The following is a 13508-nucleotide window of genomic DNA, read 5'->3' as shown; positions in this document are numbered from 1 at the left end:
ACAGTACGCACGACGATCCCGAAGCGGCTGCGATATCGACTCGACGACACTAGATCAGCTCCTTGGCGAATCTCTTTCACTACAGCCGAGAAATCCCTCCACGAGAGGCTCGGGCGAGGAGAGCCGCGAGGGCCGAGGACGTAGAACGTAGAGCTTGGCTACAGCACTCTCCTTACGTGAGAGGGACTACCAGGTTAAGAATCGGCTCACATCACTTAGTCCTAAGGGATTGCACTGGTACGGCGCAGCGGCGCATGGCGCCTACCGCGCATAGTATAACCCGTCCTAAAAATGCGGTTGCTTGCTGGGCAGGTGGATGGATAACGGGCGGAATGGTGTGCGCGCGGTAGAGCTGTGGGCTCGGGTTGCTGTGTAGTTAAAGTCGTTCGGGGCGGCTATGGGAAGATAGCGGGGGAGAAGGAGAGAAGAGGGAGAGAAGGCAGAGACAGGAGAGACTTATATAGGCGAGACGAACACCCGAGGCAGACTGGGCCCTGGGCGAGCGGGTAGTTATTACTGCCTGATAGGGCTGGCGACGAGCACCTCTAACCGGCCTAGGCTGGAAGATAAATGGACTGGTAGATGCGATAGGTAGATTGAGGACCCAGGCCGAGAAAGTACCTCTGGCACCTCAGTCGAGGCACAGAGATTCCCAGGCGGGTTAGATAGAAGTCGATAAATCGCGTCTCCCGCAGGATCGACTTGGATCGTCGGGGGGGGAGGCAGCACTACCCATCTCAGCCTGGGGCGGGAGACTAAAATATCTGGACGCAGAATTAAGCGATCGAAAAGGGGGAAAAAAGGAGGGAGAAAAAAATTTTAACCAGCGCGGGGGAATAAAATGACATAAAAGAAAATCAATACTACTAGTAGTAAGGCCCGAGGCCAAGGGGCCTTGCGTTAGACGGGAAAACCCAGAAGAGTCCGTCCCATGACCATGGCCGCGCTACCTATCCCTGGGGTTACATCGACAGGTTTGACCGGTCCTCAAGTCCAGTCGCGCCCGTGTGCCGGGTCGCATACAGAGGTTAGAGCATCGTAGATCGGTTTTGGCCGGTGAAGATGGGTTAGGTTAGGTGGTCTTAGGCAGGTCAGGGGGGGGAAGGCCAGCGGCATGGATGTCATGGATGCTAGTCTAGCCCGGCGCCGACGCACGTAGGCAGATCATCACGTAGCGCGCGCGTGTGGTGTGGTTAGTAGGTAGGGGTTTATAGTGTAGTATAGTCTGGTTTAGTATGGTATATATATAGTATGGTATATAGTATGGTATATAGTATGGCATATACCTAGCATGCATGGCACAAGGACAGCGCCGTTAGAGCAGTAGCATTCCCAAACTGCTCGACTCGTCGGCTAAACCGCCTAATGCGACACGTTCGTAGGCAGCGGTAGAGCAGCCGGTTTAGTAGCAGCAGCGGTTCCGTATCGTAACGGTTTAGCAGCGAGCACGGAGCTGGTTTAGGCTCGACAGCAACCCCCTCCAGGACGCGCAGGCCGCGCCAACGCACGGGATGTTCTCGTTGACAGCTCTGGTGGGCTCCATTATTTTTGGCGGCGGCCCGCTGCGCTGCGTGGCTAATGTCGGCCAAGGGTCAGGGAGCGAGAGAAGGGTGTAGAGGAGGGCGGCGGACCGGGGGGGGGGCGATGACAGCCTTACCTTAACCTATCCACCCTCCACCCCCCTTGTCTAGTACGGCTGCTGTCTCCCACACCAACCTTACATACACATTTACACGCTCTTACACGCGCAACTTACACGCTCTGCCTCCTCTGCACCCCGAATACATACCAACCCATATAGGCATACACACATGCGCATGTATACGCACACCGCCGTCGCGTCCGAAGCTGCGGTAACTCCCCCCCCCCACTTGATCTATATATATACCTGTACGCACGCGTTAGCGAGGTAGGCATCTGCCTGCCAGACCTCCTTGCCCTCTACCTCCCCTCGCCGTCGCTCGGGACCACCTGCATCTGAGCAGCAGCACCCATGGGTTCGAGATCCCTGGTAGACTAGCCTTGCCGCTAAGATTTCGACACCTGTAACCTCGCTAGCGACGTACATATGTTTCGCGGGCTGGGCCACGCATACATAGGCTAGGTTGCGGTGTGTGCGTGGTACGGGTACCCCCCCCCTCCCCATACCCTACCTCTGAACCTACGGGTACGATATCCATGTATGCATGTGTGTGTATGCATGTACATACATACCTGTACATGCTCTATCCAACCTTGTCGGGGGGGGAGAGGGGAGGGAGCGTGGGAAGATACGGTTTCGGTTCGGGTCTCGGACGTAGACGCGCGCGGGGACGAAGCAGGAGGGTCTCGAAACCACCGATCCGCCGCGCACAAACACTGAGACGGTACGGACGGTGAGCCTCCCCCTTCCTCTCTGGCCACGAATAACAGGCCTGCCTTCTCACCTCTCACCGCTACATAGCTCGCCTACCTGCTCGCCCGCACCCGGCAATCCCGGCGGCCCAGATCCCGAAGCGACGACGACGGGGAAAAGGGGTGCGGGTGGGGGTGGCGAGCCTGTTGTTCTCGTGGACGCGGGAAGTGGTTTCATGATAAGACGACAGGCGACAGCATTCACCGGTCCCGGGACCGAGGGTGGCCTGCTCCCGTCTTCTTTCTCCCCCACCTCTCCTCGTACACCGAAGCGTGTTTTCCTGAATGCCAGGTCGCACGTACGCTTGGTGCGAGTAGCACGTAGAGGCGGGCTGGGCAACGATAGATCGGACTTAGGTCGACTGGCTATTTTCGCAGCTACGTGGTGAGCCCACCCGGGTATAGGACGGACGGTCCTCCGTCTGGGATGCCCGCTCCTGGGCCCCCCCTGGGCCGCTCGCCCGCGCGGCCGTGTCGGTATACCGGTTTCTGTACGTACAGATGTAGGCAAGCCGTCGTGTGAGCGAGTGGCACCTGGGGTGTCGCTGCCAACGGGGTGGAGATTCGGGCGCGATCGGTCGGTAGGACGAGGCCTCGGGGAGGGCTATGCAGATGTTATCCGCACGGCGCACATGTGCATAGGGAACCGGTGGATCACGCGGCGGGCGAGGAGGCGAATCGTGGCGAGGACGAGCGCGGGACGGGCGTCCCGGACGGGCGGTTGGCAGGATGGGCGGCGGGAGGGATGGCTTTGGGGATGGGCGTCCCGGCTACGTGCCTGACGGGACAGGAGGCAGGGAACGACGCGATGTACGAGTACAAGTTAACGGGTTGCATCGTGCGCGCGCACACGTACAGGCGATGAATGCAACGGATGGAAATCCATGTACGCGCAACGCATTCCGCACCTCTGCCTCGCTCCCCAAATCTGACCTGGGCAAGGCCGTGCCCGTGTAACCACACCAGGAGAACACCTGCAATACTCCCCCCCTCGCTCGTCGCTCGCTCCCCTCCCCCCCCCGCGAAGCCTCCCAACCTACCTAACCTACCTTACCTCTCTGCCTACACCACCTCCGGCCAGATCTTGGGTACCCTTGATGTACCTACCGCTTAGCCTGGCTTTGGGTTGCCCTTGTACGTACATATCCGGTGGCCCTGGTACCCTGACGTGCCCGACCGGTCCCCCTCTCCCACCGGTCACCGGTCCCCTCTCCTACCAGGTAGGTAGCTTAGGTACCAACCGAACCTACCTCTGGTACCCGAGGTACCTACCTGACCTCTGCTGCCTACCTGCCTCCTCTACCTACCTCCTGCCGCCCTTCCTCCTTAAACAAAACCCCCCTTTTCCCACCCCTCCCCTCCTCTTCCTCTCCCCGCTAGCAGCCCTACCGAGGACCCCAACAGGACGGAGAAAAAATAAACCACCTACATACATACGCACATACATGCTACAGGGCACTAGGGGGGGGAAGGGGGGGGAGGCACACACGCACGCACACTGCTTCCACCCATTCTTCCCTCACCACCCAACCACCCGCTACCACACACACCCTTCCACCCACCCCGTCCTGCACCCGCAGGGGCACCTCGTGGCCACGGTGGCACAAGAGCCGAGTGGGGAGGCAGAGAGAAAAAGAGAGAGAGGAGAGAGAGAGAGAGAGAGAGAGCAAGGGTGGAAAAGGGGGACGGGGAGAGTAGTGGTGGTGAGTCGGCAGACAGAGGACTAAACCACCTCCTAATTTAGACCCCCGTTCCTTATTTCGTCCTCCAATTTTCTTCTTCTTTTTTTTCTCTCCCATTTTCTGGCTTTTTTTACGTCTCCCTTTAATGAAGGAAAAAGAAAGTAAAAATCTCCGGCACCGGTCTGTCTGCGTACGCATACGCATACAGGCGCCTAGTCCCGAAACCACCCCGTTCGCATCCTTGGTAAACTAGTCGCTCTCCCCCCCTCCCCCCTCAGCCCCCCCCCCAAATGCATCGACGAGATGCATGTCGGCTTGCCGTAGTTCCCAGACCAAACCAGACTGTCGGGCCCTCCCGTACATCGCCATTTACAGGGTCGATCCACACAACCTCCTAGTGCTATAGAAACACGGGTACTTTTATATCTACATCATCCTCCCTTCCCCCCGTGGCCCGCACCCTACGGCGACAACGACAATCAACAAAAACCAGAACCAGCGACGGGGCCGTTCGTTCAGCAAACGCATGTCAATTACTGGGTAGTCCGTGTATCTCTAAGGTACAGCGAAGGGTTATTACAGCTTCTCATCTTCGTGAGCCATCTCCCCTGTTGCCTGCTTGCCGGTCTGGGCTGGACGAGGCAGCATATCCCTTCGGTCGAGGGAGAAACGTAGAGAAAAAAAAAAAAAAACCGCCACCTCACCCGCTTGCGCGTCCACCAGATATGTTAGGCGAAAATATGTAAGGGAGAAGAGAAGGCATGCTGGGAGCTCCATCCTGAGGGCGAGAGATAGAGAGAGAGAGAGAAAAGCAAGTCGCTTTTTTTTTTTTGCCGATTGGGCCAGATCTCAGATAAAGCCGCACCTTGACCACACACATTCCTTATGTCCCGAGCCTAGAAGCTCCGCCGTCCATTTGTTTCGTACCTGCCTGCCTGCCCAGACACCCAACCCAAATGCAAGGCTCATCCCACGCCCTCCCCGTCCGTGGCCTAGAATGCTGTACGTGAGAAATCAACAGTCGTAAATAAAAAAAAAATTTCTCTGCGCGTCCGGATGCCCCGAGCCACTCTCTCCATCCGGGCCGCGCGAATGCTCCCAAAGACGATGCTGTCGTGAAACGTCCATAAAAGCACCGGGTCTACTACCGTCTCGAGTGAAAAAAAAACATATGCAAGTCAACCACGACTTGGAACCCCGAATCGACCCGCCGCCTTGCGAAGCGGCTAATACCGCTGACGACTCCGCCCTTGCTGTCCCGACCGCCCTACCCTCATTCGCGTTGGCTATACATCTGCGGATTTTGGGGCGCGTAGGGCGATGCCGGTTGTTGGTACCCCGAATACAGGTGGCTCGTCGGACTATACTCGGGCAGCTGTTGCTGTGCTACGCTGGCCGACGATGGAGCAGGATATTGATTGGTTTGGTATCCGATAGGTGGTAGTTGAGGCCTGCCGGCGCCGTAAGACGACGGCGCCGGACCGGAATCGCCAGCCTGCGGATCAGCTCCTCCATTCTGAGCCTGCGCCGCCGCCGCCGCCGCGACCTGGGCGTGGCGTTGCCGTTCAGCTTCTTCGGCCGCCTTTCGTTGTTGTTCCTCCTCCTTCTTACGAGCCTTCCACTCCTTCCGAATCTCTTTAAATTCTGTACTCCGTGTCGTTAGTAAGCATTCAACCGTAGCAGGTCCGACTTGGGATTCGTAACAATGAGAGCCGCCCGTCTAGCGCAAGGTGAAACGGTCGGCGTGCCGGATCGATCGCGAGAAAATTAAGCGCGGAGCGGCTCCAGAGACGAACAAAGCATGCAGACAGACAATTTCGGCGCCCTTCTTTGGGGCACACCACCAAGTGAAAGAAATAACTCGGCTTCGCAGGACGTCCCATCTTACCTTCGGGCGTGCGCTTTTGCCCGTGACTTTGCATCGTCACGTGCGCATTCAGATGGTTCAGCGTGCCGTAGGCCTTCTCGCATCCGTTCCAACCACATTTGTACATCCGCTCGATTTCCTCATAGCGCCGTCGGGGGCGTTTGTGCTGTTGGGCTCCGGGGATGGGAACGAACGAGTAGACCTGCTGCGTACCATACTGTCAATGAGATCAGTTACTTTACATAGACGGCGTCGGATGGATTAAAAGTTAATCCGTGACCTGTTCCGGGGTGGGTAAGGGTAGCGCCTAGACAGTGGGCGAGCAAGCACCTCTAGTCTCCCGTACCCGTCCGGTGACACATATTAAAAAACCCCCCAAAAAGATAGGCTCCCGCACACTCCATCACCGTCATCACTATATGCTACGCGGAATAACTTCGTGTTACGTCGCCCCGAGAGAAAGGGAGGGAGGGGAAGGAGGAGGAGGGGGAGATGAACACCCACCTGAGCTGGTCGTCCCGGCGGAGCGGTTGTCGGCGTATGGGGGTAGACTTGATGCGGATGCGGCATCTGCGTGGGCGCACCCGGGTGACCATAGTTGCCCCAGTCGGGTCGCGGTTGCGCGTAGAGGCTACCGGCGCTCTGGGGATAGTTATGCGACATTTCTTGATGCGGCGGCGCGTAGGGCGAGTATTGGCTGGCCCCGTACGTAGGGCTGGGTGCCGCGATGGAGGGATCTATGGGTACATCGCTGTCAGACTTGACCTGTTGGGACTGATGGTTACGTCCATCTTGCATAGGCATGGACGGACTTGTTGGTGTTTGCGCCATACCTCCGCTGCTGCCGCTGTGGTTGCTCGCTGGATGGTACTGGCGAAGACTGTGATCTGGGAACGAGCCAGTCGACCTCGCCGAGTGCGGATAGGCACCGTACTCCGACGTAGGGGTGGCAGACGCGGGATAATTGCTCCCCCGCGCTTCCTGGTTGCCCTGATATTGTGCAGCAGATGCGTGATCTGCAGAGCAAGAAGCTTCAGACTGAGTGTCGCCGTAGGTGCTTGGATAGGGCGAAGGCAAACCTGACTGCGAGTATTCGGGGATGCTCCGTTCCATGAAGCTGTCGCCGGAATGTAGGCGAGTTTCTGTCTAGGCCCACGCCTGGATGCTGATTCCCAGGCTAGTGCAGAGGCGCGTAGTAGATATCAAGTTCGTCGTCAACAACACGGCTGCGAGGCTGATGCGTTAACACTGAGAGACATGCTACTACTACTGCTTGCTTCTGCCAGGGACGACGGGAGGTGGGCGGCCGGAGAATTTTAGTCCTCGAACCAGTGTCGACCTCAGGATAGTATAGTAGGGCGGGAAGTGGGAAGGGGGGACGGGGGGGGGGTGGTTATCTTTGACTGGTAAGAGAAGGAGGGTAGAGTTGCGCCAGGGGGAGGGGGGGGGGGGGGAGAACCAGGTGCGGCTGCGCTGGCGTATTTGTTGGCGGCAGTTCAGTCACTGACGGAAGACTGATCCAGAGGATATAAGTGTAGATCTGCTAAGTCTTTTTTTTTCTTCCTCTCCAGCGTCTACAGACGAAATAGTCTCGAGGCAGATCCACCGAGCCCACAAGTTAATCAGCCACCGGGGTGGTGCTGAAGAAGTAGAACACCGCCGCCGCTATTATAGTTTTGGACCCGCCCCCGACAAGAGGGATGGATGGGAAGGGCTAGAGAGGTACCTCTGGGCGAGTACCGAGCGCTGGGAGAGTTACCGGGCAGAGAGAGACCAGACGGCGGGCGCGGCGACGCTGTCTTCAGACGCCGGGCACCGGTAAGTTAGGTAGAAGTATATCGCACGACAGCTGGCCTGGCACCCGACTGCCGTTGATGCAGGCGGAGGGCTTTTTTAACTCAGGGAGGGGGTGTTTATCAAGAACGCACGGCGCACAATCTAGAACAGGGTGCGATCGAGCTCCGGCTGGAAGAGGGAGAAGTGAGCGAGGTGAGCGAGGAGGGAGGAGGAGGATAATGCGAAGGGGTCCCCCTGGTACGGCGTGAGAACGCGTGCGCAGAAGCGGGTGGCCGGGAGTCGAGGGCCAACCAAGGGTAGAGAGGGGGGAAGATGGTTGACTAAAATAGTCGGAAGTAAAATGGGGAGGGCTAAGCAGCAGAGCGATCCCCGAAGCTGTCTAGACTGCGAAACTTAGCGCGTCTTGTCAGATACCCAGCCGATACCTGGTAAACGCCTAGGATCACGATTGGCGACAGGGGGCCTCCAGAGCGTTTGGGCCGGTTCGATGCTAGGTTTTCCGGATTGTCCAACTCGCGAGCCGCTAGGAATGGTAGAGAGATGGGGACCTGCCGGGGAGCGCCTGAGGCTGGATACGCTAGGGCTCTAACTAGACTAGACTAGACTTCACTGGCAGACTCGCGTTCTGGCGGTTGCGATGGCGCGGATGACTTGGGATGGCAGCGGTGGTAGTTGGTGGTGGTGGTGGTGGTGATGCTGCTGCTGGCTGGTGCTGGCCGTCGCCGTGGGTGAATTGGACCCTTTGGCGAGCAGTGGTGGCAGCGGTAGCGGTGGTAGCGGTGGGATTGCCCGTCTTATTCGTCAATGTGTGGTGCGTGAGTGTAGTAGGCCCAAGTGTGGGCTCGGAATCCATGTATGACCGCGGTGGTCGTCTTCGGGACGCAAGTTCGTCGATGCGCTGCCCGGCTGGTGCTCAGCGTCGCGAATGCTCAGGTACAGTGTCTGGCTCGCTTCCGCTTCCCTTGGTCGTGCTGCTCTCCTTTCCGTATCTCCCTCCTCCTTTGTTTGTCTGCAATTTTTCTCCCAACGTCGAAGTGAGGGAAGGTGACGTGAGAGTTAGAGAGAGAGAGAGAGAAAAAAAGATCGAAATCAAAATACAATAAACCGATTTAATAAATAAATAAAAAAAGGTCGATAAGCTGGTTTGGTAAAAGCAAGCGTTCTGTGTGTGTTGTGTACGTATGTACGTAGGTACTGCAGGGCAGCGTGCACGGGTCTGAGTTGGTGGTAGCAGTGCGAAGATGCGTGGAGGTAGGGATGGGTTGGGTGGATGGATAGATAGATGTAGTCGAGTCCGCCCCCCAGGTGATTAGGCGTGTATGTAAGTGTGTGCGCGTGGGTACGTACGTACCTCTACGTACCTTAGGTGAGTACGCGAGCAGGTACGTACTGTAGGTACGTGGGTACGTGGGCAGGGAGATGGGTGGGCACGGGGTGGGCACGGGGTGGGTGTGTGCCTACTACCTGCTACCGGGGAGGAGGGAGTGGCAGCAGCCAGTGAGAGCAGTACCGGTCCGGTGGGAGCAAGCAACGCAAGCAAGCACCGCCAATCCCACGGCCGCCAGCAAATGTGGCAGAACCGCGGCAAGCACCGTTCGCGCTCAAGTCTCCTCCCCCCCCGTGAGTTAGTTAGTCAGGCAGTCGGCGCGACGGGCAAAGCCAGGTCGGAAACCAGGTCGGAAAACCCACCACCACACATACAGCACGCACACAGACACGCCTAACACGCTCGCTCACTTACACACCACACACGATCGACGGTCTAAGGCAGTGACGTGCAGTTCGTAGTGCGCAGTGTGAGTAGCACGCAGCGCCTCGCCCAGGTGTGATCGGGCTAGTCCCAGTCACGCCTAGGAGGCCAGGACCCGGTGACGACAGAATTGGCGAGCTGGTACGCCAGGAGAGAGAGCGGTTTAGCCTCAACTCGAACGATTCGCGTCCAGGCCTCAGGCAGGGTTAGATTGGGCTTAGCGACTGGTTAGTGCCGAGGGCATGGGAAATAGAAATGGCCAGTTTTATATGCACGTCCGAGGCACCACGCTGCAGCGCTTCAGAACTGCGCGTGGGAGGGAAGATGGGGATGGGGAATTGGGGTGTACAAACGTGATTTGCCGAGCCAGCATAGGAATGGATGGACGGCCGAGATGGCTGGTTTGGTAACGGTGAAAAGGTTGGGGGGGGGGGGGGGGAAGAAAGAATGGGAAATTCGGCGAGATGGATCTGGTCTGTCTATCTGTCCGTCTGTCTTTCTGTCCCGTCTTGCTTCTTTCTTTTTTCTATGCCTCTCTCTTTTCCCATCTCCCATGTCATTTGACCCGGCCAGGTATGAGGTAGGCAGGTGTCTGACGTACCGAACCGAACCCAACAGAGCGCGGGCGGGCGGGCGGGCAGGCAAGGCATTTCGCGAGGCCAGGTACCGGCTACTTCGCACCTCTGATCTGCGCATAGGTATGCTTTAGGTACCTGTGGGTACCACCAGGTAAGGTAACAATGAGATCGGGTACTTGTGTATATGTACCTAACCTGATGTATCCAAGATATGGGTCCCGGCCCCAATTCTAGAAAGGCCACAGAGAGGCTACCCAGCAGAGGTGCTCCCGGGCTTGCCTAAGCAAACGACAGCAAAAAAAAAAAAAAAAACCGACATAATACGGGTCACCGGGAGGGAACGATGATACGGAATACATCACCGGCCGGTGCCACATAGAGCGAAGGCAGCAAAAGTTAGCCACGAATTATACATACACATGTCTGTGGATATGTATACAGCCATGCGTGTGTTTATTATACTCGGTATACACACAGTACACAGTGTATGTATACCCCAAGATAGATGGTAACAGTTCTTTTTTTCCTTTTCTCCTGCTTTGGTTCTGTGGGTTTTTTAGCCATGTTCATTTCCGCACTAAATTTTCGGGATCTGTATGTATAAAAACAGGAATTGCCGCTGCTATTTTCTGCTCCACTTCCGAAAGCTAACCCTTCTCTCCCCCCTCCAGCTTCCCCTAGTTACTCGGAGAGGGGAAGCCCAGAAAAAGTGCGGTTGTATGTAATCTGCGTAGTCGTGGTCAATACAGCACCAACCGTACGGTTCCATCCACGAGGCCAAATCGCCGCATCGAAGCGGACAAAGCCCACATACCTACACAATGCTTCCTCGTTATCTACATATCTCCCCCGACAAAAAAAAAAACTTGGCCGCTTCCGATTCCCTGTTCGATGTGAGAAAGCTGAATATTAAACCCCCTCTTCCCTGTCTCCCCCTCGTCTCTTTGCCTCCTCTTCGTGTCTTTCGACCCGCCGTCTTCCTTCGGAACTCCTCGCTGATGGCCCCGACCCCCCCTTTTCGAGTGAAACTGCAATTTGTCGAACAAGGATGGTGACGACGTCGGGTCCAGGCACCGAGGGAAAGCAACGCGGCACTGTTTTAGTTCTAAAAGCCCCAGATCCCCCAAACCTCATAAGAATAAATGGCAGAGTCAAGAGTGAATCGAACTTCAAGGCGAGGACGAGGACGTCTCAGATGAAGCTGAGCGCATACGGAGAGGCTGAGCGGTGTACCAGGTTGCATGACACGGAAAGTCAGCGGAGGTGGAGGGGGGAATGGCGGAGGCGGGATAATTCCATACCCAAAAGGCCCAGCTCTTCCGATAAAGTCAAGCTGCGTCTCCAACCCCTGATCATACTTATTAGTCAATAATCTCTGCAGCCTAGAAGGAAACCTCAAGTACCATGGGTGAGTTATACGTCGATGTATGGAGCATTATGAAAAGTGGACACAGTCGGGCTCCTACTTGGTATCCGACACGTCTCGACAGCAGTCCACAGGATGTTACCTGGAAGTACTGAGGCAAGAAATGATTACTGAGATTAGTGTGGGTAAGGTACTCAGAGGGTACACGAAACCCCGGAGCAGGTATGATGTATGCGATGGGTCCCTCAGCTACGTACCTAACCTAGATACATCCATCATTGGTGTCAATGTATGCCACCTGCCATGTACTTGAGTGGGTGCATGGGGCAAGGTGAAGGTATCCCGGCGCGTCGTAGCTGGCGCTCTCTCCGTTGAGAGAAATACAGAGGTACCTACTGACGGAAAGGAGAAGAAGAGAGGGGGGGGGACCCACACCCCGTTCCATCTTCAATGCGCATAGGAATCCCTGCATTCCCAAGAAGTCGAGAAGTCGACGCGAACATGCATACATGCATACCTACATACATACATATGTACAGGTATACATATCCATATACCTTCATTCGGATTCCTTGTCGGCTTCGGTATCCACACACACACCACACACACACATACACGTCTTTTTCTCTCCTTCTTTCGACTCAAGCAGGAGGAGTCATGAGTCTTGGGGGCGAGACGTGGATCGTTCTGCCCGTCCCCCTATCGTACTACCATTATGTAAACTTATCATCTTCTCGGGTCCAGGATACCGTTGCTGGGTGCCTAACACCATCCCGGCCTAGCGCGCTTCCCGTGCCAGCCCGATGTTATCGATCCAACCTTCAGGGTGCGCAGGTTGTTATCCCCATGTCGGGTTATGTAATCACACACGCCTTTGACTCGGGCCAATTAGATAGGCAAGATGCTATAAATCTCTATTCATAATACTGAGACCTACTTTACGGTCCAAAGACGGCGGCTAATACTTCGTTCGCACTATCACCCTCGATAAATCACAAGTGTTTTTTTTTTTTTTTCAGCTTGACGGGCTCCTCCTTTATAACTGAGTAGCTGAGTGCAGGATACATTCCCGGTTCTTACGTGGGATGACCTAGTAGTTTGGTCATTCAGTTATCATTTTGCCATTGCCTGCCCGGATGCAAGCGTCCTACCGTCCTGCCCACGCCGATGCCGCAAGATCCCTCGCACCAGTTGCTCCTGGGCGCACGCTTCTCGAGTGCGATGATTCTTGACTCGTGTCTGCCCCCCTGCGATACGCGCTTCGAATATATCCACAAATACTGTACATCTACGTTACAAGCAAATTGATTTCGCCGTGTGCCTCGGTCGCCATAATAGGGTTCTGTTTTCTAGCAGAACATTGTTGCAGGAACTGGGACCAGGGCAACCTACGGTTTCGTCATGTCGATAGCATTACGACGATACACACCTACGTACCACGCAATTGGAGTCAGCTGTGGAGCGTACCATAAACGCGGTGGAAGAGATGAGCTTATGTTTGATCAGGAACCTCGACTCCGGGCTACGTTATACGGACAGACGCCGGGATCACAGTACGAGGTCGAGCTTCTAGCCACCCCCCCCCCCCCAAGCTTAGTTATGGGTATGTAAAGAGGATCATCAGAGTGTGAAGCGAAGAAAAAAAATTTCAAGTGGAGGAATCTCTCGTACAGCCAGAGAGACAGCCAGGCATACACACATACACAGAAGATACTAACACCCAAGCTCGGATCCGAGGGGTTGGTCTCCTCCCCATGTCCGATTCGCAGGGCGGACACGGCCAGCGAACACTCGCACACAGGCACCTGAGGTCCTAATTTCCAGGTTTGAATTTCCCGAACGATACGACGAGATATATAACCTTCGGCAGCACGACGGGCGAGGCTCGGGTGCTCACACGACCTCATTTGTGCGTAGCACTCGATTTTGCCCCTCCGTCGTGAACTATTCGCTGAGAGGCTATCGCCGCCCTCAAATTTTTGCCTATCGACCGCCGCAGGCACATGTGGTCGAACCGCAATATTTGCCGCGAAGACGAATTCGCAGGCGATGGCCGTCCCACCTTGGTGGAAGG

General features: G+C 56.1%; 2 protein-coding genes across 2 annotated transcripts; one reads left to right on the top strand and one right to left on the bottom strand.

Moving 5' to 3' along the window:
* Positions 1–3429: 3429 nt before the first annotated feature.
* On the top strand, positions 3430–4250 carry GGS23DRAFT_454939 (uncharacterized protein). The gene has a single exon (XM_051514048.1). The coding sequence runs from the start codon at positions 3492–3494 to the stop codon at positions 4119–4121; it is 630 nt and encodes a 209-aa protein (XP_051373306.1). The 5' UTR covers positions 3430–3491; the 3' UTR covers positions 4122–4250.
* Positions 4251–5085: 835 nt separating this feature from the next.
* Positions 5086–7436, bottom strand: GGS23DRAFT_454907 (uncharacterized protein). Its single transcript, XM_051514047.1, has 4 exons — positions 6777–7436; positions 6448–6680; positions 5965–6145; positions 5086–5720 (listed from the first exon to the last, which is right to left on the bottom strand). Exons 1-4 carry the CDS (start codon positions 7054–7056, stop codon positions 5350–5352), a joined length of 1065 nt encoding a protein of 354 aa, XP_051373305.1. The 5' UTR covers positions 7057–7436; the 3' UTR covers positions 5086–5349.
* Positions 7437–13508: the final 6072 nt, after the last annotated feature.

Source organism: Durotheca rogersii (genome assembly GCF_024521655.1).
Source record: "Durotheca rogersii strain YMJ 92031201 chromosome Unknown GGS23scaffold_6, whole genome shotgun sequence".
NCBI classification, from domain to species: domain Eukaryota; kingdom Fungi; phylum Ascomycota; class Sordariomycetes; order Xylariales; family Xylariaceae; genus Durotheca; species Durotheca rogersii.
The sequence above is the reverse complement of the archived record's forward strand: the minus strand, read 5'-3'. Positions and strand labels throughout refer to the sequence as shown.

What these genes read in the sequence shown, in the direction of transcription:
- GGS23DRAFT_454939 (XM_051514048.1), top strand. Translation starts at nt 3,492, where the DNA reads ATGTACCTACCGCTTAGCCTGGCTTTGGGTTGCCCTTGTACGTACATA.
- GGS23DRAFT_454907 (XM_051514047.1), bottom strand. Translation starts at nt 7,056, where the DNA reads ATGGAACGGAGCATCCCCGAATACTCGCAGTCAGGTTTGCCTTCGCCC. An exon ending in CCACAGCGGCAGCAGCGGAG is followed by an intron (nt 6,681 to 6,776) that starts GTATGGCGCAAA and finishes ATGTACCCATAG; the next exon opens with ATCCCTCCATCGCGGCACCC. An exon ending in GCAAAAGCGCACGCCCGAAG is followed by an intron (nt 5,721 to 5,964) that starts GTAAGATGGGAC and finishes CACGGAGTACAG; the next exon opens with AATTTAAAGAGATTCGGAAG.